General features: G+C 41.3%; 1 protein-coding gene across 8 annotated transcripts in view; it reads right to left on the bottom strand.

The window, feature by feature from the left end:
- The window catches only part of LOC131059716 (uncharacterized), a 74,739-nt gene that overhangs the window by 9,776 nt on the left and 40,917 nt on the right, over positions 1-24,046 (bottom strand). For 5 of the 8 annotated variants that reach the window (XM_057992734.2, XM_057992737.2, XM_057992730.2 and 2 more), the window contains exons 2-4: positions 21,139-21,243; positions 20,140-21,005; positions 19,915-20,039 (exon numbers count right to left, since the gene is read on the bottom strand). In XM_057992734.2, the coding sequence (XP_057848717.2) occupies positions 19,915-20,039; positions 20,140-20,992 (978 nt within the window). In that variant the 5' untranslated portion in view covers positions 20,993-21,005; positions 21,139-21,243. Of the gene's footprint in view, positions 1-19,914; positions 20,040-20,139; positions 21,006-21,138; positions 21,244-21,729; positions 21,803-24,046 lie in introns of all 8 variants that reach the window. The other 3 variants (XM_057992736.2, XM_057992733.2, XM_057992735.2) reach the window with 3 other exon arrangements.

Here is a 24,046-nt window from a genome sequence, read left to right as displayed (position 1 = left end):
AGACAAACAAAAGGAATCACACACTCATCAACTTTCTAATGGCTTCAAATGGTGAGATGATGTTCTTGAGGTCCATCAATGCCTCAAACAAAGTAAAAAAGTAGAGAATTTAAGTACAATGCTGGAGGACATCGTATTAGAGGTCAATATAGAAAAAGTGATCAAGTTTGACATATAACATAGTATTATATGCTGCGGTAAGGAGACTACTTGAAGAAAGGCACCCAATACTTTTTGAATACCTTGCGCTGCCCATCGCCTTGATCCTCTACTGGGAGACATACAAACATAATTGGAGGAAATCTATGGTGGAAAATACCAACATCACCAAATACATCTGCAATGGGTACTTATCTTTATGAGAGATCACACCAAAGGGAAATAACTTGTGCAAGATGATGCCACACAATTGCAATTGTCTTTCTCACCTTGCAAAGCATTTAGAGTACAACTACACCTTTGAAGCGAATATTTAGTGACTCTGAAAGATCCCTGATGGATCCCCTTGCTGATCTGCTGTAGTTTTTAAATTAATCAACTATATCTTCTTGTGATGCCTTTGATTTGCTTTAGAGAATAGGCAGAAGTTGCAGAAGGTTTGTTTCTTTGTGTATTTTGATAGTTTTCAAACAAGTAATGAATAATGAACAGTAAACATGAAAGGAGACTGAAAATAAATAAGAACATACAGCCAAATTCAGAATTGCTACAAGTTGTACCAGACAGATTTCTGATTTGTAAAACCAAATAATAATTCCAATGCAGATCCAAGGAACTTACATCCAACAATGATGCCAAACTAAAAGGTGAATAGTGATCATGAATCAAGAATACCTCTAAGGCTGAATACATGCATTCCTTACATTCCACGTGGAATGTACCTGCTGCAAATGGCGGCCCTAAGGCTGCAAGGATCACGCCCAAGCTGAAGAATCAATCTGCCATGCTGAAACCCTTACTTTGCAACCTGAATCCACAATGAAGAATGGCATACTCAATCTCTGTCAACAATGCACTCTGCCTGAATAATCCAATGCCAATAACTGCTGAGGGCTACGTCCCAGCCAATCCAGATCTTGGGATTTGCATCCCAGATGAAGAATTGCCCACTCAAAGCTAATTCACAAAAATAAGTTTGATTGTGTAAAAAGATAAAGAACAATTTGGTCTTCATCTCCTTATATCTCCTTTCCTTTCCAAGCCAAACCCTAAAAGGGAGTAAAGTTGGCGCATTATGAAAAGAGTGTTATTTTCTAATTATGGCATCAACTATAGGAAAATAACACTAAATTGCAAATAAATAGCTTCAGGGATCCAAAAAGACTCCGGAAGGTGAGAATCATGTAGCAAAGTTCAAGACCTTTCCAACGAGCTATAACACGTAGGCATATCAACCCAGACGAAGCCAGAAACCCCTTATTACTCTGAAATGACTAAATACATAGCCTTATTTTAATTTATTTAACGCTAACTTAGGAAATATTTAAATATATTAAAATATCACCAGATATCCAAAAATAGCCCAAACTGACCAAACAATCATGAATATAACTTTGTCACCTATCTGTGACCGATGCCAGAAAAGCTGAGCTATCTGGCAGTCCCATCCCTATAATCTAGGGATGCTCCTAGAAACTAGGAAACACACCCAAACTCCCTGAAACTAAAACCATGACATGGTCCCGTGGAACCTCCAATATGGGAACTGCCACAACATCCTAAAAAATAGGGAATCTCCATAAAATCAAGGAACTACTCCCAATGACCCTCAAACTGTCTGAAATGCCAACTCCGGATACTGAATACCCTAGATGAGTCTCTATCCACCACTGATAGCCTACAAGACCCCATAATAGACTAACTCGCATGTCTCTACTAGACAAACTAAAGAGGGGACATGACAGTCCTCCCTTCTCGGAGATGCTTGTCCGCAAGCAACTGTAATGCTGGGTGCTGCAAAATGGCCTCTCCCTCCCATGTGGCGTCCTCAATAGGAAGACCCTGCCAGCGGACCAAATACTCCCGGATCACCCGGTTCCTCAGCCAACGTTCCCTCACCTCCATGATCTCCTCGGACCAAAGTCAACTTAACTTCCTCATCCAAGGGAGGTAGATAAGGGGATGCTACAATATGTTGTCCCAGTGCCTTTTTCAAGCAGGACACGTGGAACACATTATGAATCTGACTGTCAGGTGGTAACTCGATCTCATAGGCAACTTCCCAAACACGCCTAAGTACCCTGTATGGTCCGTAAAACCGAGGCTTGAGCTTCTCAGCCCCACCCCTTTTAAGGGTGCTTTGCCGGTAAGGCTGCAAACGTAGGGAAACCATGTCATCCACCTCAAATGTCCTCTCAATCCTATGTCGATCACCGTAGATTTTCTGCTGATTCTGTGAATGCTGCAAATTCTCTTTGAGAGATCTCATGATATCCTAGTTCTCCTGTACCCAATCTTGTGCCAAAGGAGCCCTGTTGTCTCCTACAGTCATATCCACAAAAGATAGTGCGTCGTAACCATAGAGGGCTCTGAAAGGAGTCATACCAATAGACATGTGGTGAGTAATATTATAACAATACTCGCCCAAGTATAACCAACGCACCCATGCCTTCTGTTGTCCTGACACATAGTTGCGCAAATACCCCTCCACCCACTTATTAACTATCTCGGTCTGCCCATCTGTCTGGGGGTGGTAACTAGTGCTAGGTGTCAACTCCGTGCCTGCAAGCCTGAAAAGTTCTTGCCAAAAAGAACTCATGAATCTGTTGTCTCTATCACTCACTATGGTTTTGGGGAGACCATGGAGCCTAAACACCTCTCTGAAGAATAGCTCGGCTACCTGAGATGCTGTGAAGCCAACTGCAATCAGAAAGAAGTGGGCATACTTAGTTAGTCTGTCCACGACGACATAGATGCAATCCTTCCCCTGAACCCGAGGAAGACCTGTAATGAAATCCATAGAGATTCCTATCCACTTCTGTTCTGGTATAGGTAAGGGCTGCAACAAACCAGCAGGGAAAGTATGCTCCGACTTATTTTGCTGACAAGTCATACATTCTCGAACATGACGTAGGACATCATCTTTGAGGCCCTTCCAGGAGAATCTCTCCTGAACTGCCCTGTAAGTCTTACCATACCCTGGGTGTCCTGTTGTAGCAGTATCATGGCAAGCACGCAAAATCTGTTCCTTCAACTGAGAACCAAGAACAAGATATACCCTGTTTTTGTAGTAAATGACATCATCAACCACACTGTACTTGTCATCCATGACCTCACATGCATGCTGATCTTTGGAGTACTCAACTAAAAGTTGAGACTTCCAATATGCTGAAATCTCACTTAATGAGCATAGGGCAGCAAGTGAGGGTCTTCGAGAAAGTGCATCAGCAACAATATTATTCTTCCCTTTAATGAATTCAATGTCAAAATCATACACCTGAATCTTGCTTACCCATTTTTGCTGACGATCATTGAGCTTTGTTTGATCAAGGAGATATTTCAGACTGTTGTGGTCAGTTCTTACCACGAATTTGCTGCCAACAAGATACTGTCTGAACTTGGCCAATGCATGCATAATAGCCAACATTTCCTTATCATATGTAGAATACAATCTCTCATTATCTCACAGCTTCCTACTCTCGTAAACAATGGGATGTCTGTTTTGCATCAAAACCGCCCCTATGCCCACTCCTGAAGCATCACACTCAAGTACAAATAGCTGTGAGAAGTCAGGGAGTGCCAATACCGGACAAGTGCTCATAACCCCCTTGAGTCTGTCAAAGACACCTTGTGCCTGTTCTGTCCATCCGAAAGCCCCCTTCTTCGTGAGATCGGTCAAAGGTGCTACTAACTATGAAAAACCTCTCACGAACCTCCTGTAATAAGCACATAAGCCAAGGAATCCCCGTAACTCGGTGATATTCCTGGGAGAGGGCCAATCTCGGATTGCCTGAATCTTCTCCTCATCCACCTTCACTCCGTCAGCACTGATCACATGCCCCAAATATAAGATCTCTGTAAGTCCAAATTCACATTTGGACAATTTAGCAAATAGAGACTGACTCTCCAAAATGCTAAGTACTTCCTCAAGGTGCCTGATATGATCCTCCCATGTATGGTTGTAAATCGGTATATCATCAAAGAATACCAGAACCGATTTCCTCAACTGCTTGTTGAAGATATGGTTCATGCATGACTGAAAAGTAGCCGGTGCATTGGTAAGGCAAAAAGGCATCACCAAGAACTCATAATGCCCATAATGACAACGTAAGGCAGTCTTGTGTACGTCCTCGGCTCGTACACAAATCTAATGGTAGCCTGAACGCAGATCAATCTTGGAGAAGTAGATGGCTCCATGAAGCTCATCCAACAACTCATCAATGCAGGGAATAGGATATATGTTCTTGATTGTCTTCTTGTTCAATGCCCTGTAATCAATACACATCCGCACTGTCCCATCCTTCAATATAATAATTTTTTTATTGGCAGGTTTTGGCAAAGTTTTTCCACCAAAGTCCAAGTAACAAAACTTATACAAAATTTTTGCCCAGTCCAAGTCCCAACACTATGATTCCTTGAATTTTTGAAATTGATAGGAATAAAAGCTTGTATTGTGAATAAAGTTGTTGCTTTGAAAACTGTTGGTTAAAACTTTTCTATTGTTCTATCAACTTCTATCCAGTGACTCCATTTCCTCTGAGTCTTGACAATTTCAAAGGGATTGGAGATTGTGCCTGTGTTGGTCAACCATCCACGTCGTTGCTCTTTCTTGTGTATGCCTCCTACAACCTGTGTTGTGTTTCTTTCTCTATTTTTCCATGTGCTAGTGCTATGGATATTGTGGAACTTGTGTGAGTGCTTTTTTCTTTCTAAACATATGTTATCTGGATTTTTGTTATCTGCACTTCTTCTGCCTTAATTTGTGAAGCTTCCCTTGGTTGGATTTGACTTAGTGAAAACCCTACCTGTTGCTTGTGGCATGTTTCACATCCATACTTTCATAGTCTACTGGTTCACATTCAAATTTTTAATTCACTCTGCCCCAAGGATGATGCAATCTAGAAATGGGTTTTCTAGATCCATGTTGGCATATATTATTTAATTCACTCTGCATCAAGGATAATGCAATCTGGAAATGGTTTTCCTAGATCCATGTTGACATATATTCTAGAATGGTAATTTCCAATTCAGTGATATATTCTCCTTAGAGCATTTTCCCACCAATATTCACCTGATAGCAGATGGAGTCTTACTCACATATGCATTATACTAGGAAGATCATCTATGGGATTGAATGTTGCAGACAAATGCTTCATGAATAATTGTGCGTGAACCAGAAGCCATCTTGGAAGATCTAGTCTTCTTCCTCATTTATGATGAAAGCAACCATGAAATATCCTTTTGCCATTAGTCCATGGTCTACTAAAGCCAAAGGTTTTCAACTGTCCCAGACCTAAGCCCTTAGGGATTTCAGTCTGGTGAAAGCCCCATTAAACTATAGATCGTTGCCCTTTCTATGAGAAGCTAGATCCTGTCCTCTGTTTCCTCTATAGAAAATTTGAATTTTTTCTTTTTCTGTAATTTTCAGATTCCAAACATTCTCTTTCTTTTAGGGAAAGATCATTTTGGAGATGATTCTTTGAGCAAGGTATCTGATATCCTTGCAAATCTTTCTTGCTCCTGAGATTTGAGCTGAATCCAACAGCTTCTATAATATTAGAGATTTTTCTTTGGTCACTGGATTGCATTTTCTTGAATTGCAGTTTTGAGGAAGTTGTTGTGCATTATGCACACCTCGCCCCTTTGCTTCGCAGGGGACCCTCATGTTATGTGTCTGTCTACCCCGATGGAAGAAAGAAACTCACATATCCTCAGTTCGAATCCCAAGTTTGGTCGTAAAACTTCAAAATCGGCCTAATTGCTCGAATTGCAAGATTATAACTCTCAAACCTGACCTCTGCAAATGCCTCCCAAAGCCCAAAGTCCACTAATTGAGGGGGAATTTAAATGAAGTTAATATAATCTAGAAGGCCAAAATGAAAGCTCAGAAAGTTCACAAATTGGTAAAGAGGGCCGAAATGTAAGGAGAAGGACAGAATCTTGCAAAACCTTCAGTTACCCCAAAATCCAAAACAAAGGCGTTTTAATGCAAAATGAAAATCACGTAGTAGAGGTCTTTTGGCCGAAAATGGCCAATCTCGCGAAGCTTCACAAAGCCGAAAAGACTTAAAACCTTTCAAAATAACCTTATACACCGAAACTCATCAAATCGCACAAAGTCTTCATCAACTGCAAATCACTTAAAGCTGTCAACAAAGCCTTTAGAATGCCAAACAAGCAATTCATTCAAAAGCTCACGAAATGAGTCAAGGAGCCGAAAAACACTAGATTCGCACAAAATGACCTTTGAAGCTGAAACTGTGAAGATCTCACAAAAAGACATAAAAATGCGAAGTAAAGAAGCTCACAAAATGAGTTCAAATGTTGAAATCGCGCGATTTAATTAAAAATCCCAAACTTCATCCACGAGGTCGAACACCAAAACTAAGTCGCACATTTCGGGTCAATGTGCCGAAAATGATAAAAGTCCAATCTCGCAAAATGGCTCCAAAGGCCGAAATTCACAAATTCGGCCTTTAAGCCGAAAAATTAGAAGGCAAAGGAAAGCTCACATGTATGCTTTGAGCCGAAAATCATTCAAACAACCTAATCTCGCAAAAGAAGCCTTTCGGCCGAAAACCAAGCCATTAAGTGAAAATCGATCATTTCAAGGTTTAGGGCCGAAATTCATTAAAGCTTGCAAAACAACCTCTAGGGCCGAGAAACACAAAGGCCATTTGACCCGAAAGTAGAATGAAGAGAAAATCGGCTAATATGCAAAAAATAACAAAGGGAGACATTTCGAAATGACTTAAACTCTCAAAATCTTCATCTAAGCCGAAAATCAAATTCTCAGGGCAGATCTCACATTTCGACCAAAGGGCCCGAAATTCATGAAGGACGTTTTAACTGGAATTCGAAATCTTGCAAAAGGCCTCTACGGCCCGAAAATTGAGTAGGCAAACATTTTGATTTTAAATAAACCTTGAATTTCACCTGTTGAACCCGAAATTGCCAAAAGGGAGGTTAAAACTTAAAAGGTAAATCTTTCAAAACCTCCAATATTCCCGAAATTCCAAGACTTAGGTGATTAAAAGGTGAAATCACACGAAATTTCACACGGATGTCGTTAAAATGGAGAGTCAAAATCTCACATTTTAGGTGAAGCGTTCGAGAGGCATTTAAAAGATAAATCTCACGAAGCTTCTCAACCCCGAACTTCACCAAAATGAAGGAGCCCGACATCGTTTAAAGTTAAATTTAATATTTGTCAAATTAATTAATTTTTCAAATGATTAATGCGGGTTAAAATTGATTGTTCGTCGGTCGAAGGCATCATCGGGAAGAACCGAGAGAAAGCCCGAAACACAAATCGAAGATGCAACGCAGGATCAAAGCGATGAAGCATTGGGAAGTGTGTCACCCCGACAACAAGTTAAAGTTCACCACCGAGACCAAAGAACATCCAAAATGCTACCAAAGTGTGCAAACTCAAAAGGATACACAGCTGAAAGATATTCTGGAAGTTCAGTTTCTGAAAACTGAAACTATTTTATTGTAAAACTGCCTGCGGGCCCCACTCAAGATATTTTAAAACAAAGAGGACATAGGTTAGTTATGTTCAACTACCAGATAGACCTAAATTAAAGCCAAACAGTGATAGGTAGTTGAGAAGGTGGTTGGGTAGTGTTGACGTGTCTGGAATCGCATTGCTGCAAACTCCATACGGCCAACGCAGAATAGAATAGCCGACTGATTATCCTATCCTCTCTTGAGATAAGGAAGTCCCTAATGCTGTTTTTGGTTTGATCAAAGGGGATGACCTCAAGGTTTCTTTTGTCAGGTCTTGACTGCGGGATCTCTCAGTGATATGTTCTGAACCCCGTTCAGGTGGTGGTCCAGGAGGCAAGTCTGCAAAGACCTTGCTCTTCTTTGTGAGTAGAGACTGAACATCAGGAGGATGGTCTCGTTTAGTCTCAACCGGACTAGCAGGAAGGATCATGCACTCTGCAACCCACTCGGCTTGATCATGACGGATCACCCTTGCCATTCTTTTGAATGACACAACCCGAGGGCCCCCATTGGACATTCCTCTTAGAACTATCTTCTTCCCATCAGATTGAAACTTCAGCTCCATAGTCTGCAAATTCAAGGAGATCTCCCCAAGAGAACACAGCCATTGAATGCCTAGGACAGCATCAGTATCTCCAATGTGGACTACATAGAAGTCATCCTTGACTTCGTAATTCCCCAATTGCATGGTCAGGTTCGAGATTTTCTTAGTACATGAAATATGGAATCCATCGGCAACCATGACCTTGAAGCCCTCAAACTCCTCTGTTTGCAGCCCCTTCTTTGCTACCACAACTTCATCAATGAAGTTATGTGTTGCTCCAGTGTCGATCAAGGCAACGATTCGCTGCCCTTTGATCATCCCTCGAACCTTGAATGATTCATTTCTTTGGAAGCTCGAAAGCTGAGCCAAAACTCCACCACTTTCCTTCTCATCTCTGGACTCTTCTGGAGCTCTTTCTACCTCACTTTCTTCAAAATCAGATTGCTGGTCGGAAAAATCAGAACTACTTTCACCAGCAGAATAGTACTCAATCTGATTGAATTTAACTCCCTTAGGGCAAACATGATCTTGAGACCATTTTTCCCTACACCGGAAACACAACCCTTTTCTTCTGAGTTCATTCAGGTTTTCAGGATCCAACCTAGTGACATGGGGATTGTGATGTTTGAACTCCTTGTGCTGAGGTCTCAAAGGAGGTCTATGCTGAGGTCTTTTCCCTTTATCCCTTTTCTGGAAGGGGGAATTTGACTGAAATTTTGCCTTAGGAGCAGCCCACTCCATGTTTCTTGCCTTCTTCATGGCCTCCTGCAGGGTTGGTGGATCAAAGGCTTTAATCCAACCTTTGAGTGGTTCTGTCAACCCTTCACTGAAAAGGATCACCAATCTCCTCTCCGTGATTCCAGTCACCATGACTGAGAGTCTCTGAAACTCCGCAATGTAGGCATCAACAGTGCCATACTGTTTCAATTGTGCTAGTTCTCTGAAATGAATTTCAGGATCCTTCTTTTCAAACCTCTCGATGAGCCTAGTAGTGAACTCATCATAAGTTGTGATAGACCGATGACCCAAAGTAACTAGGCCATGGTACCACCATTCATGCGCCACCCCATCAAGGTGTAGCGTAGCGAACTTGATCGCTTCCTCTTCTGCCAGAGGTCTGAGAGCTAGATAGTTATCCAGCTTCTGAATCCAAGCTCGAGCTGAACTGGTATCACTCCCGTCAAAGTGTGGAAGTGTCACCTTGTTGACAGCTTGGTACAAGTCTCCTTGATTTGATGGTCTTCTTTGATCATAGTGTCTCCCTTGTCCTTTGTTTTTCCTTTTATGATCCATGAAATCGTTATAGGACATATCCATCTTGATGTCATCAGGTAGAGAATCATACTCTGCACGACCAAGTCTCAACTGCTCCACGAATGAAGCAATCTCTTCAGGCTCTGGCTGAGTGTTTTCAGGTGCCAAAAAGGTGGGTTTGAATGGCCTGGAAGAAATACAAGTGTTGTTTGACACAGTCCGGGCTGCATGTCCATCATGCTGGTTGGAGGCACTATGCTCTCCTCTATGCCCTGAGTTGTTCTGTGGAGTGGTATTCTGACCCACTTTCCCCATCATGAGAGATACCATGTCCATCAAGGCATCCATCTTTCTTTCAAATCTCTTTCCGGGACTCATAGATCTTTCTCTTCCTTTCCCACTGTCATTTCTGTTGTTGGTAACTCTCTCGTTACCCCCAACTGATCTCTCACCCTCTGCCGTATCTGATTCCTGAGAAGACTCCCAATGAGCCCTCAAGATCTTTGAAGTTGTCTGACCTTCTGGAGCCTGATAAGGCTGGAACTATTTTCCAACCTTCTTGTCTTCCCTTGCAATGTACCTCTTTTCTCTGTCACTCATAGACAGATTGTTCACAGGATGGCAAGATCTTGGCTCTGATACCACTGAAATATTCCGACCCAAATTTTTTCAATGCACCCATTAAGGTTAGAAGATAAACCAAAACGTGCTGAAGCAACTCTAACCAAAATGTACACCAGGATCCCATTGTGGGCAAGGTGTGAGCATTGGTCAGAGGATCTAAAACAAATTGCTTATGCAGTAACTCTAACCAAGAATGGCGCCGATGATGGCGAGCATATGGTCAGAGGATCTTCTACCCTAAATGCTGAAAGGGAACTCTACACCAAGTATGTGCTACCCAATCCAGAATGGAGTGAGGGGCGACCATATGGCGGAGTGATTACAAAACAATGCTTGAAAAGAAATGCGGAAGCTGGAAATACTCAACACCCAGAATGTGCTTGCTAACCCAGAATGGGAAAGTAGCTACCATAGGGCGGAGGTCAATTAAATACAATATCAAATGCTGAAAGTAAGAAGAGCATTACAATTTGATAAAGCAAGATTATACTCTGCTGTCAGTACTACTGCCAGCTTACACTATGAAAGATGAAATCTTGCAAACAATACGTATCAGCATATAAATAGAGAGGTACAATATTAATGAGTTCCTTTGCTGAGAAGTAAGATTAACGGAAATGGCAATAAACAGATCCAACCTTTTCTCCAGACTTGAATAAATCTTCAATGAAGAATTTCCATCGCTTTCAAAGAACTCTCACCACCATCGAATAAAGATATTGCAGATTTCTCCAAACTGATTTAACAGACCTGCACCTTTCAACAAATAACCAGCAACATAGGATTCCTTTGAAATGCTCGGAACTCACTCTTTACTCATTCAAAATGCTTGATATCAATTGCAAAACTTTAATAGAAAGGAGGCACTCAGACTAAGAACAGAAAACAGACTTTAAAAGCATCTAACACTCAATGCACAATTCCCAAGACAGCAAAGGTACGACCCAGCTGGAAAGGGCGATTTCTCTTTTAAAAATCTGATGCTTCACAAATAAATCTACAAATTGGCACACATGGGCGCCTTCCCTATATGGAAGGGAATATGCAATACCCACAACGAATTTCTTTGTCTTTTTTTATTTATGAATTAAACATCCAATCTGCTGAAGCTAACATGCAAAAACCAGGAACTTCTAATATGCAAAAATCAGAAACTAAGAACTACAATGCTGATTACAATGCACAAATTTCAAGGAACTCACAAACTAAACTAAAATCACCACTAGTTGTTGTCTTACAAACAAGAAGCGATGCCCAAGCTAGGAGGCCTTCATTCCTCGAAGCAAACCCAGAGCCAAACCGGCAACATAACAGTACTGTAGACCAAAAATGTGAAATGATGCTCAAAGTCTTCCTTTTATAACTTCCTGTTGACTTCACGAAACCCTAAAATCCACTTCAATATCCAAACCCTAATCCTTTCTCCAAGATGGCGTCCTTTTCCTTTCAAGCTTAATATTGATATTTTAATTAAATTCAATACCTTGATAAATGCGCCCACATTAAGCTTGCTTTGACTTTGGAAATTAATAAAATAATCTTTAATGAAGGAGCCACCCTCAAAAAGCCCACTTTTCAAAACAACATAAAGTCAATAGACTAGGCCAAGGGGTCAACGTTCGAATATAATATTAAAACGTGACCTTTTAATTAAATATATCAACTTAACTCTTCAATCATGCCCTGAAGCCAATAATGACCAAGTCAAAGATCAGGTCTGATAAGGGGACATTACACACTCACAGGGAAACTTGAAAACAGTCTTAATTCATTGCATTAATTCCTATAAATTTCTCCAGAGCTTTCGCAACAATCCAAGAACTTCTTACAAAAAAGAGGGAAAACCAGTCCCTTAAATAAGCCTCAAAAAGGATGAATGGCCTAGATTTAATCTAAACAAGTGGCCCAGATTCATCCATAAATCATGGCTGCCCATACCCATAAATGGGAGGCAAATATCAACAACTACCCCAAAATGGGCAATTACTCCTCAAAAAGGGATAATTACAACAATTTGGAACAATCCAAAAAGGTGTATAAAAAAGTTTTACATTTGTTGACCAAAAGTCAACTGTCACCTTTTTGGGCAAAAGTGTATTTTTAAGATTTGGAGGGAAAAAAGCACTTTTGAGAGACTACTTTCTCTATTTCGGTCCCACTCTTTCTCTAGAAACTGATCCTCGCCATGCAGGTATTCCCGCCATAAATCATGACCTGCTGCTCGTTCCTCGCGAACGTATTCCTGGAATTTGATACACAACTGGAAGAGTAGACTGAATGGAGGCATGGGAGGGTGGCGAATTTTGTACTGCATGCCCTCAAGATACTGGTCCACATGCTTTAAACCGTCCTTCCAGCTGGAGCGATTACGCTCAAAGGATAATATATCTGAATGGAACTGACCAGCAAAACTCAAGTCCTTAGTGGAATAGGAAATCTTATCCGTCCCCAACCTTTCTTCCCAGTCCGGCTGGATTGCACTGTCGGACAGGTCATTTATCCATCTTGAAACCATTGATCGGAGGATGGTCTTACCTAGTTCTTGCATGTTCCCCAGAATTACTTCACATGCATCACTTTCTTTGTCAATAATTTCTTTGGTGTTGTTCTTCATGGTGATGGTCCAATACCACTCTTTGAGAACACTGATGCTATGAGGATCTAGGGTGGTAGACAATGTGGGAATTTGGGCATGTGTCCAGAAAAGAGCTCTCATGAGGGGAAGGGTAGAGGCTGCCACTTCGTGCATGTGAAGGGATTCCTTCTTTACCTCTAACAACTTGACTAGAGTGAGCTCTCGATGAAGGGCCATTTCTTTCACCTCCTTAAGGATCTGTTCTCCCCTTTTCTTGACGTCTTGCATCCACTCCTTGACAACCTTTGCGGTATCCCGAATTCCTTCAAATTCAGTTGTGGTCCTTTGCGCCAACGCTGTCGGGGGAATATGGGATTCAGAGGGGTTGTGTAATGGCCTTAGGAGCCGATCGATGTATTCCTCAGCTTGCTCAACACGAGCCCGATACATATCGTTTTCCGCTGTGATCTCTTTGAGCTGTCTGAGTATGTTCTGCACTGAATCCTTAAATTCTTCTTTTTCTTGCTCTTTGGTAGCTCATCCGATGGGGACAGTTGTGATGCTATAATCTGCCAGTGTTATCTGATCTATTGGCTTGTCTACGGGCAGGGTGGCAATATGAAGAGTGCGGTTCCTTTGCTCGTCCTTGGTCACTCTAGAATATGCCCTTGGTTTCTTCTTCCTTTTGGCTTTTGCTTGATCCATACGCGAGAAGATATCCTCTAGATCGATGGGTGCTTTGGTGGCGGCCCTGCGCTGAGCTCTGGCAATCAGCCACTCTTGAGGCACTGTCTGGGTTGATGATAGGGTCAAGTTAGCATTCTGTTCTCCTACGCTCCCAACCGATTGACCACAAATTCGTAGCTGCCCTGCCACCGGAGGAGTGAAAGAGGTGTGAAGCTCTTTGCTTGCAGCTGAATTCTCCCCTATTTCGCTGAACAATTGCCCGACATCTTCATGTGAAGGTTGCTCTTCAGTTCTCTCGAGCTCATGAGTTTCGTCTATCCTTTGTTCTCCCTCGACGGTGGAGTCATCTTTGGCTGCATTGAGGAGCAGCAACTCGTGATGGCTTTGTTGGGTAGGTTCATGCACTTTGACCCCCTGGGTGGATGGGATTTCTCCTTCTTCTATTTGGTTACCCAATTCAGTCAACTCGAGGGCTCTTAGCTCAGTGTCCAGTACATCAAGCGCAGGAGGATCATTGGCCTCAAATGCATCGATGTCGCTCTGGGAAGGCGGAGCAGGTACGCAATCCAATTCTATGGCATCGTCGGACGAACTGGGATCTTTTGAAGATGAAGTGACCTCCGGCTTCTTTATAGGAATCTTCTCCCTTCTTGTTCTTTTGGATGTCCGAGTTCCTCTGCAAGCCTTAGCCTTCTTTCTTTTCTCTGGTTTGTCTGTTCTTTCCCGGGGTGCACTAGATGTTCCTTCGTCTTCTGAAGACTGAGAATCGAGACTGCCCATCAAATGGTAAGTGAACTGGACTCCCTCATGGACTAGCCTCTCGATCTACTAATGTAACCACTGATCTGTGTACCTTGTTGGGGCTGCCATAACTGCCTCGAAATCTGTGATTGGGTCCTGGGACCAATCAACGCTTGGCAGGAGATGCCTTACTGCATCAAATTCTCGGGCCTGGAGGCAATTTCCTGAGTCTGTGAGCTGGTCTAGGACCCGACGGTATTCAAAGAGTCGCATCTGCTGCACACTCAACCTAGAATATTCCCGTCGCCTGACCTCGTAGTCATCGGAGCAATTCTTCCAATAGTCTTCAACTAACTCCTTTGCTCTGTACCTTCGACCATAGGCTCTTTTAGCCAGATTATCGTGATCAAAATATTTTCTTGGGAAATGGTCCTGTAGGCCATAAGAGGCCAACTCCGCAAGGGACTCCACTGCTAGGGTAGGGGTCTTTAAGTGGACATCATGGCTGCCTATGATCATAGGAAATGTGAATCCAGCCTGCTTGCTCTCTCGGAGTAAGATGTTGACCGGGCGTGACTGCCTTGCAACCTCCATAAGAATTACTTTGTCGGTTGGATACCGTGGAAGTCAGAGGGGGGCACCATCGAAACCAGCTATTCGGATGTAGGAAAACCTGGGCAACTGAATGAACCAGGCTCCATACCTCTGCACTAAAGTAGTAGCTTGCTCCGAGAGCCTTATGTGTAACCCTCCTTGCATTAGCCTAACCAGGCGCATTGTGAAGGCGTCATTGACGCGTTCATACTGACCAACCGCGTAAGCCGGGCTGTTCTTTTCCCTCTCAGCTATATCCTGGTAGTGCAGCTATGGGTAACAATCATAGACTTTCACCTGACCAGGCCCATTCCCGATTTCACCTTTCATTATCAATCCTGGCAATGGTTGGTTCTTGGCGAACATATAGACCAAATAAGAGGTCATGGTGAAGTATTTCTTCGTTTCGAGCTCAATCAGCTGAGTGTGGATGTTATCGCTTATGATTTGGGCCCAATCAAACTTAGACTTTCCGGCGAAGACCTGCTCTATAAATAGAACATCCATTCTTCAAAGTAGCTGGAATTAGGAAGTCCCATGACTCGACTGAGTAAGGTGACCATATCCCCATGTTCATTATGAAAATCACTCCTGGGGGTCTTTTTCACAATCCTGGTGCTCAAAGGCCTTTTTTCCTTGAACCATTCTTCGTTGATCGGTGCTTTGCATCGGGCCGGATTCATATCATATGCCCCTTGTGCTTCGTCTATGGTTGTAGCTGTGGGATTATTTGGAAAGGGGATGTCAAATGCATCACCAATAGCCTCAGGGGAGAAATCGGCGATAGTCATATTCTCCAAAAGCACTAGTCTGGACTTTGGTTCATAATGTCGAGCAGCCTCCACTACTAATTCATAGTTCTGTATTGCTAGAGGAAAACCTGCCGCTTGGGCGATGCCACTTTCCACCATCTGCCTAGGCCTGCCATATGCGTTGGGTGAGAAGACCCAATTCCTGAAGTCCTGAATATCGATATGGCCAAGGTCAGTATCACCAATGTTGTCCCAGACGCTCTGAACTTTCGACTCCCGCAATCCTCCCCTCTGATACTGATACTTCATCTTTTCAACCTTACGCGGGATATCTGATTTGGATGCTCGTGAGGTTTCGGCTGCTGCAGGAGTTTTTGATGATTCCACCACCAATTTAGGCATTTATCCTGCACAGCCGGACGCGGATTACGAGGTGATACAAGAAAGGTAATGCAGGTTAGATAAGAAAATGCCTAGCATGGCGGGATTAATTTTAAAATTTAGTTTGGACATGGAGCAATATTTCCAGCTAACAGCTTGATCAATTTTAACCACAGCATATTCACGAAGATTCCTGACTACGCATTTATACTTATCACTTCTGGATTTTGGATTAACTCTCAACAGAGACAGCATGAAAATTTTCCTAAGTTTGAAAAGAGATGCAATTTCTGGTGAAGCCTTAAGAGTGGATTTCTAAATTTCGAGCGCTTTGAACAATGTTTATAAGCAAAAGAGATGCAAATTTCAAGAATTCAAGCAGTGCGATCAAATTTTACACATTCGCCCATTCGATTTAAGCATTTTTCAAATGGTCATATGCAACAAAGCGTACTTACCTGATGGGAGCGGATGGCAAGAGATTACCCAACCTCGTCGCGTGAAATGAACAGACGATCCTTCTTATTTTCAAACCTCGGATGGTTTTCAAATTCTGAACTGCGTTTTCCTCCTTGCAAGTTTTGCAAATTTCGTGTTTCTACTTCGCGATTCACACACCTCTAGCGAATTTCGGAGGTCTGACCCACTTTTGGTGAATTTCGATCCTCACACTTCCTCTTTTGCAAACTTGGAAAGTTTGCGATCTTCACTTGCTGGGGCTTTGGGCGTTTGGTGGTCTTCGGAGCACCGACACCGTTTGCGAGCAAAACTTTCGGACTTAGAAGACGATCCTACAAATTTCGGAGTTGGGAGGCTCTTGCTACCTTGGAGATATTTTCGAACTTCAAATGGTTTCGCCAAAACTTCGGATTCGAACGCTATACCCGCACCTTATTGTTAGATGTTTGTCGATATCCAAAGGAAGAGGTTTTGGTGATTATGAAAAAAAACTTCGGAGGACCTGGAGAGTTTGCCAATAGAACTTCGGAGGATTCGAATGAGTTCGCAAGCTGCGCGAACCCTTTTATACTATATCATCCTTCGCGATTTTCGCAACTTAAGAGTCACGACGCCTCTATTCGTAAATAAAACTTCGGAGCTGGAGGCGTTCTCGCGATTTTTCGGACCAAACGCGCCCCTTTCAAATATTTCGCGTTTTTATCATGTGCTTTCTAGGGTCCGAATTTGAGTGTTTAGAGTTTTTCAGAGCTGGGAGGGCGCTTTGGTGAATTTCGGACCAAGTGCATCCCTTTTGAATATTTCGCACATTCTTCATTTGCCCTCCAGGGTCCGAAAAAGAAACTTAAGTGATTTCGGACTACTTCGCGTCTTTGGAAACATTTCGCACCTTTTCTCTATTTAAAAAAAAATTCGCTCTAAGGTCCGAATTTGAGGACTTTAAGTAATTTCGGACCTCGAGGCACTTTTGGAACATTTCGCGTTTTAATCTTTTAATCCCAAGGGTCCGAATTTGAGTGTTTAGAGATTTTCAGAGCTGGGAGGGCGCTTTGGTGAATTTCGGACCAAGTGCGTCCCTTTTGAATATTTCGCACATTCTTCATTTGCCCTCCAGGGTCCGAAAAAGAAACTTAAGTGATTTCGGACTACTTCACGCTTTATCTCCTTCTCAAAATTCGCTCCAAGGTCCGAAAAAGTAACAAGTTTAAAGGTTTCGGACTTAGAAGATGATCCCTTGCGACATTTCGCACCTACACATTCGCCCTGGGGTCCGAAAATGTAACGCCCAAGTGCTTCTGGAGTTGGAAACACATCTAGCGAACTTCGGACCTGAACGCCCGTATGCGTGTGCTCTTTACGTTAGCCATTTCTTAAATTTCGGAGCTGGGGTCCGAAAATAGGGGCGCTCTAAGGCATTTTCGAGGTTTTGCATTTTACACCCTTCATCTTTCGTCCCAGGGTCCGAACTTGGACATTTTTCACGATTATCGGACCTGGAACCATCTTTGCAATGCTTAAAGGCTTTCGCATTATTTTCGGACCAAATGGAAAGCATCAAATTTTGAAATTCTCGCCCCAGGGTCCGAAATTAGCCCCCCTGGGTGATTTTGGCAACTTTAACTTAGTGAAATTTTAACCCTTTTGGCCTCTGGGTCCGAAATTTGCCCCTTAGGCAATTTTGAAAACTTGCACGAAACGTCGAACCTCCTACTAGCCTTTTGCCAAGTTCCACAAATTTGGATTTAGGAGGCTTCAAAATTCTAAGGCATTTTGGGCTAGGCAATTCGTTTGTTCATCGACAGGCGAAAAACATCTCTCGTTTAAATCTCATAAACATCGCGGCGACAATCCTTATGCAGTTTGCTTCACAGCTGTTGTGCGAAAAATGTCGACTTCGATCTTCGTGCGACCTTTAGGCGCGCTGTTCTTGCTTGGCGGGCTCCGTCAATTCCTGCTACCTTACGCCTACCTAAGGCGATTCTCAAAACTTCGAACAAAACTCTTGGCGTTCACGCCCGAGAGCTAGACTAGCCAGGAGGATTCATCAGCTCATTACTCTAACACCAATCACTCTACGGATCAGTCACGGACTTGCCCGAAGAGACGCGAGAAACTCTGCTCGGAACCTAGCAGGACAACGACGAAAAGCTCAAAACAGGAAGGGGGACCCTGTCGGCGACAGGGAGCATGTGCAACGCACAACAGGTAGATAACTAAGAATTGAGTGGGCATGGGTTAAAGCTGCCAGCTTCTGGAAGGCAAATTCTAGCCCTTGGATACAGTCAATCCTGGCCACCCGTTCAAAATTGTAGAATCTATAAAATACAGGATGCCTCTCATTGTAAAGGTTACAGAATTTTGTAGTTAGATTTTAGAGTTAGAATAGGTTAGATTTTAGGCATAGCATAGAGATGCTACAAAAATTGTTGTAATGGCAGCTGAAGCAAATATATGAACATTGAAATATGGTGTTTGTTGTCTTTGTTTTAGTCTGTTTGCATGTTTTCTTTCAGCTGGTTAATTTTAGAGTGCAGGGATTTTAATGGTGAAGTGTAGAGGGGTATTTGATACATTTCTGGTTCATACCATTGGGGGTCTGTTGATTGTAGGTCACCGTGCATGGTTAGTCTGAATCCAAACTATGCTTAGTTCAACTGCAGGTGTTCGTCTTAGGCTGCACCAGAATTGGGTGCCTAAAACGAGTGTCTCCGGTGTGAAAATCCTTCATCCCTTGGAGCTTGCACCGTTCTTGTCTAGTTGTGAGGGTGTCTCTGGCAGAACAAGAACTGGTTTATCGAAATCTGTCTACCCGCTGCATCAACTGTTATCATCCTTGTCCTTAGGCTTCCTGAACCCTTCCCTTTTGATTTTGTTTCCCAGTCTGAAAATCACAGCAAACCAGCTTGTTGCAAAACATAAGTCCCCTTGTGCTCCCAGCAAAACACATCGATCACTGAGTTATCCCGTAGTCAAGACCTGACAATCGAAACCTTGAGGTCGTCCCTATTGATCAACTAAACCAGCATTAGGGATTTCCTTATCTGAAGAGAGGATAGGATACTCGGCGAGATCATTCTATTCTGCGTTGATTGGAGAGAGTCGTAGTTCCGTGATTTTAGCCACGTCAACAGAAGTCAGAGCCTCCTTTGCTCCCATCAGAGGCTGAATGTGACTTGGATATGCTGGGATAGAGACAGAGGAAGTGCAAATTTTGGAGGGTACTGGACTAAGGTTTAAAGCCTGAGAGCAGTATTCTGATTAGATTTAGCTTCAAGATTTTTCAATATGATAAGAGAGACTTGGGTTTACAACTATTTCAAACTTTGGATCCACATAGAGACCTGTAAACAGTACCATGATGCTTGATTCAAAACTAGATCCTCTTTCCTATTAGAAGCTGCAAATCTAAGTCCATTGGTGCTACAGGATAAAGAAACATATCTTCTGAAGCTGATGTCATGTTTGCACATTATGATGTGATTGCTAAATATGATTAAGAATAAGATTATATAAAAACCCTTCCAAATATCTGAGAACTACAGTAAACCTAAAATACTTTAAAACAGAAGGGACATTTTGTACAATAAAAGAGATATATAAGGTATAATGCTCAGGCAAAAAAGGAACAATACCATGGCATGCTGTCTGGCAGATTGGCATGCACTTATATCATCCAAGGCCAACTGATAATGAGAAATCTCACCATTATCCAACTCCTTTTTATGTTGATTCGCATCATTGGTGACCTCTGAATTCACTTATTTACAAAAAAGAGTAAGCTACATAATGTTATTCCTAGAATTCAAATTTACATAATATATCCCAAAATGAAATAAAATGGTATGCTTATGATATACCTGGCTTTACAGGAGGCTTTGAGCTTTGTTGTTCAGTTGGAAGCAAAGGTTCAACATTTTTTATGCTTATAGGAAATATAGATCTTGCCACTTTGAGTGGTTTACGAGGGCTTCTAGAGCCAGCATCTGTCAAAACAAGGTCTTTTCTGAACCTCTTTCTTGAATATTTAAATGGCAGGTCAACTAGTTTGGCAGAAACAAACCCTGTAACTGACTGATCTTTACTAGGAGAAGAAAATGTTTGTAGTATGTTATTAGCTGTACCAGTACCTGCAACACCAATTACATTGCTATCCAACTTTGACATGCATGTTGTAGTGGCATGGCATGCAGAGTTTCTATTGGCAACAGATGTTGAATCTATGTTCAAATCTATACCAAAAGAGCAGGGACTCGTGGGATTGTTTTCTTGGATTGCATGAGAGTTTCCCTTTGAAGTGTGTGTCTGCAAAGTAGAATATAGCCGAGCACCCTTACTGCATGTTCTTGAAGGTGAAGAACTAGAAACAGGAGTATCCGGTACAACAAGGTCTAAGGGATCGGCAAACCTATGAGATGCATTATAGAAAAGAAGGATTGAAAATTCAGAAAAGGACACCATATGAGCTTCAGTCATACATATTGGTGATTGAGGAATACAGCATAGGGCCTCCACTTCCACTGGACTTATACTGAACAGTGTACACCTTTCCGAAATCTCTTCAGGCAAGCTTGGGCAGCCTATTCTGATAAGCATTGTCAAAATGTACCATGATCTATCTTCTAACTCGGTGTCATTATTTTTAATATTCTTACTCCCATTTAGCCCTGTATTATTTACAACATTTTCCATCTGGCTGACTTGAGCATCCATCAATTTATAAGCTCTGTCAAGAAAATAAGGTATAGGAGCAAAAGGGCATCAGTTTAAGTTACAAAATGAAATCATACCTGAAATGATTTACTATCTACAGTAACATGAACACTTCAACACAATCTGAAGTTTACTTATATTCTTACCTCAATATGCTAAAATAATAAAAGTGATAAAAAAATTAAATCTCCTCTATTGTCATCATATGCCATTTCTACATGAAGATGATTACCACTGCATCAAGAAATAACCTGCACACAAAAAGAATTAGAACCATTAGTTTTCAAATTCCTACAGCTTTTTCGCAATATATGTGCTGAAATGGCTAATATAGATCCAAAGCTGCAAATGATGAATCATGAAATGACTCATAAGTAGCACAAAATCATTCAATCACAGAGAAACATACTGAAATTGAGAAAAAATAGAATTAAAACAATGAGAACGTAAATCAAGAATAACATTAAAGAGCATACATGTTCCATTCTATGGCGCTAGAAAGAAAAATGTTATATATCATTAGAATGAAAAAACTAAACAAACATTATCACAAATTTGACAACCAACCAGATGGCCAGAAGACCACTTGAGACAACTAGAGATAAGAGTAGAGATGCGATCCTAAACAGAAAATCACAATCCAGTAGAATTATGCATATTTGTACAATGCAATTATTTCTTCTGATAAAAAGGAAACAACGGAACAAGAGTTCTGAAAAACAATTTTAACCACTCACCAATGTTTTTGCCTTGCAAATGGACACTTGATTGACTTCTGATTTGTTGAAGACGACAAAAATGAGAACCCCTCTACGCAAGAAATGTACATATCCAACACAGCCAACAAATAATCTCATTGAATGGATATATCATATAAAGGTAAGGGCCGGCAGCAGACAAATAAAGAGAAATGTCTACATAGCATTCAGATGCTGGGAACTGCCCCGATTCATTTCTAACAAGGACCTTTAGGATGTTATGAATAAAGACCTTGAATTGCATACATTCAAAAATCTGCTGATAAGAGTCTAAGATAGTTCTCTTTTGACATGAATAAAAGATTTATGCTTGGAGAACAGAAAATTTGTTTAGACTTCTCTTGCGTCAGAAAACTTTCAATTATTACAAGCAGATTCAATTTAAGGCATAGATTATTGATTGTTTTACTGAATACCTGAATCCAAAGGTAAAATACAAGGCCAGTAGCTTCAGCACCTGCACAATAAATCTATTCTCGAGCATTCTCAGTAGATTCAATATTGATGTCAATGTTGCTACCCCTTACAAATTGCAAACAATCATCACAGTGCTCTTGGATAAGCACTTCATGCCATCCCTTACAGAACTATTAGCTTTCAATCTACTACCATCTGTCACTGAACTGATGGAATAAGATCTTAACCACCAGCGCTACTATTCCTTGCTGGACTGTTTCATTATTCTCTTCGTTGCCATTGCCAACATTGCTTATGTAACAATTGGCTTGTGATGTCTTACCTGTTAGTACCTATATGAAACCCGGCTTTCATATTGCTTTTGGACAGTTTGTATTTGTTAATCAGATCTTCCTTCTTGTTTCAATTGATGACAAGCAATTTCTCCTCTATAAAGTTGCAAAGTTGTCTAGTCATGGTCTAGTTTTTGAACTAGCCATTTTTGCGGAGTGCCCGAGGTTGAACTATTCCAAGTGAATGATAGAAAGGTTCCTGATTGATGTGCCTCCGGCAATAGCAAAGAATGGTGTCTGAAATCGTGAACATTGGCAAATGGCTAAGTAAACACCTTTGCGGTACATTTGAGTGTTGGTTTAAAATTTTGTACACCTAGGAAGATGTGCCAAATTGTGGTTTCAACCACAATGTGTGAGTTTAAAACTCTCCTAATTTAAGGGAAGGCTCCCCCCTTTCTACTATTACTAACTAAACACTAATCTAACTTGGGTGGGACAACATCCTTTTCTCTTTTTTCAGAAAAGATGATATTCTTTTCTCTTCCTAGAAAAGAAACAGCAATTAAGAAAACAAACACAGCAATTTAAGGAACTTTAACAATAACAAGAATGCTTATACAAAAAGGAAGTGAAGTTTTTGTGAAAGCTCAAAGTCTTTTGTCACTTCCCCAGGACGAGAAAATAGAAACAAAGTTCAAAGTCTTTGCTTTCCTCTATCCTATCTAAGTTTCCAAAATGATTTAAACAAGAACAACGTGCAACATATAACAGCACAAAGTCTGCTGATATGGTGCACTTTTGAACTACTTCAAATGTGAACAACCACAAACACAAAGTCTTGCAACTCTTCTCAGTTTTGAACACTTACTACAATAATTTGACCTTAATACTTGTAGCACAAAGTCTACAAGAAATCAGATCAAAGTTCCTTTCAACAACTCCATTAGAACCTCAAGCAAATGCAGAAAAATATGCCACTATGACACAAGAAAACAATGGATATAAGGGTAAGACTTCAACAAAAAGTTTGAAACTCAAAGCCTTCTTGATATTTGAAAGATCCCTGACTACAAATCTGATCCAATCTGTTGTTTGTTTACAAATTCAAATTCTTTGACCAACGAATTGTTTACTTTAGAATTTGATGAGGTTTTGAAATTTTGATGTTTTGATGTTTTATGCGAGAATGATAGACAATGCGTATAGGAAAATAGATGCCAAACATAAAGAATATCAACTAAACTAAATTCAAGATTCTGATTTTTATTGCAGCTTTTAAAGAAATCAGAATAATTTACCAAATTAGAGATATTAAGCCCAATTGTCTTACCAAGAGTCCAATGCCTGCCTGGATGAGCTCCGTTTATTGACCCAAAATGCTTTAACTACTGAAACAAAAGCTTTCAAAGCACTACAACAGCTCCAATGAGCTTAATTTGACTAATAATGAATTACCAAAACAAAATATGAGAAGAAATAGCAAGTCAGCTAAAAATTCCAAAATGTTGCCAGGCCAAATTGTGACCTTTTTCCCCAATGATTTGCTATTGCTGCTCAGATCTGATATTTTCTTCCCTCCAAACCTACTGTGATCTCTTATTTAG

This window comes from Cryptomeria japonica, chromosome 3 (genome assembly GCF_030272615.1).
Source record: "Cryptomeria japonica chromosome 3, Sugi_1.0, whole genome shotgun sequence".
NCBI lineage: Eukaryota > Viridiplantae > Streptophyta > Pinopsida > Cupressales > Cupressaceae > Cryptomeria > Cryptomeria japonica.
The sequence above is the reverse complement of the archived record's forward strand: the minus strand, read 5'-3'. Positions and strand labels throughout refer to the sequence as shown.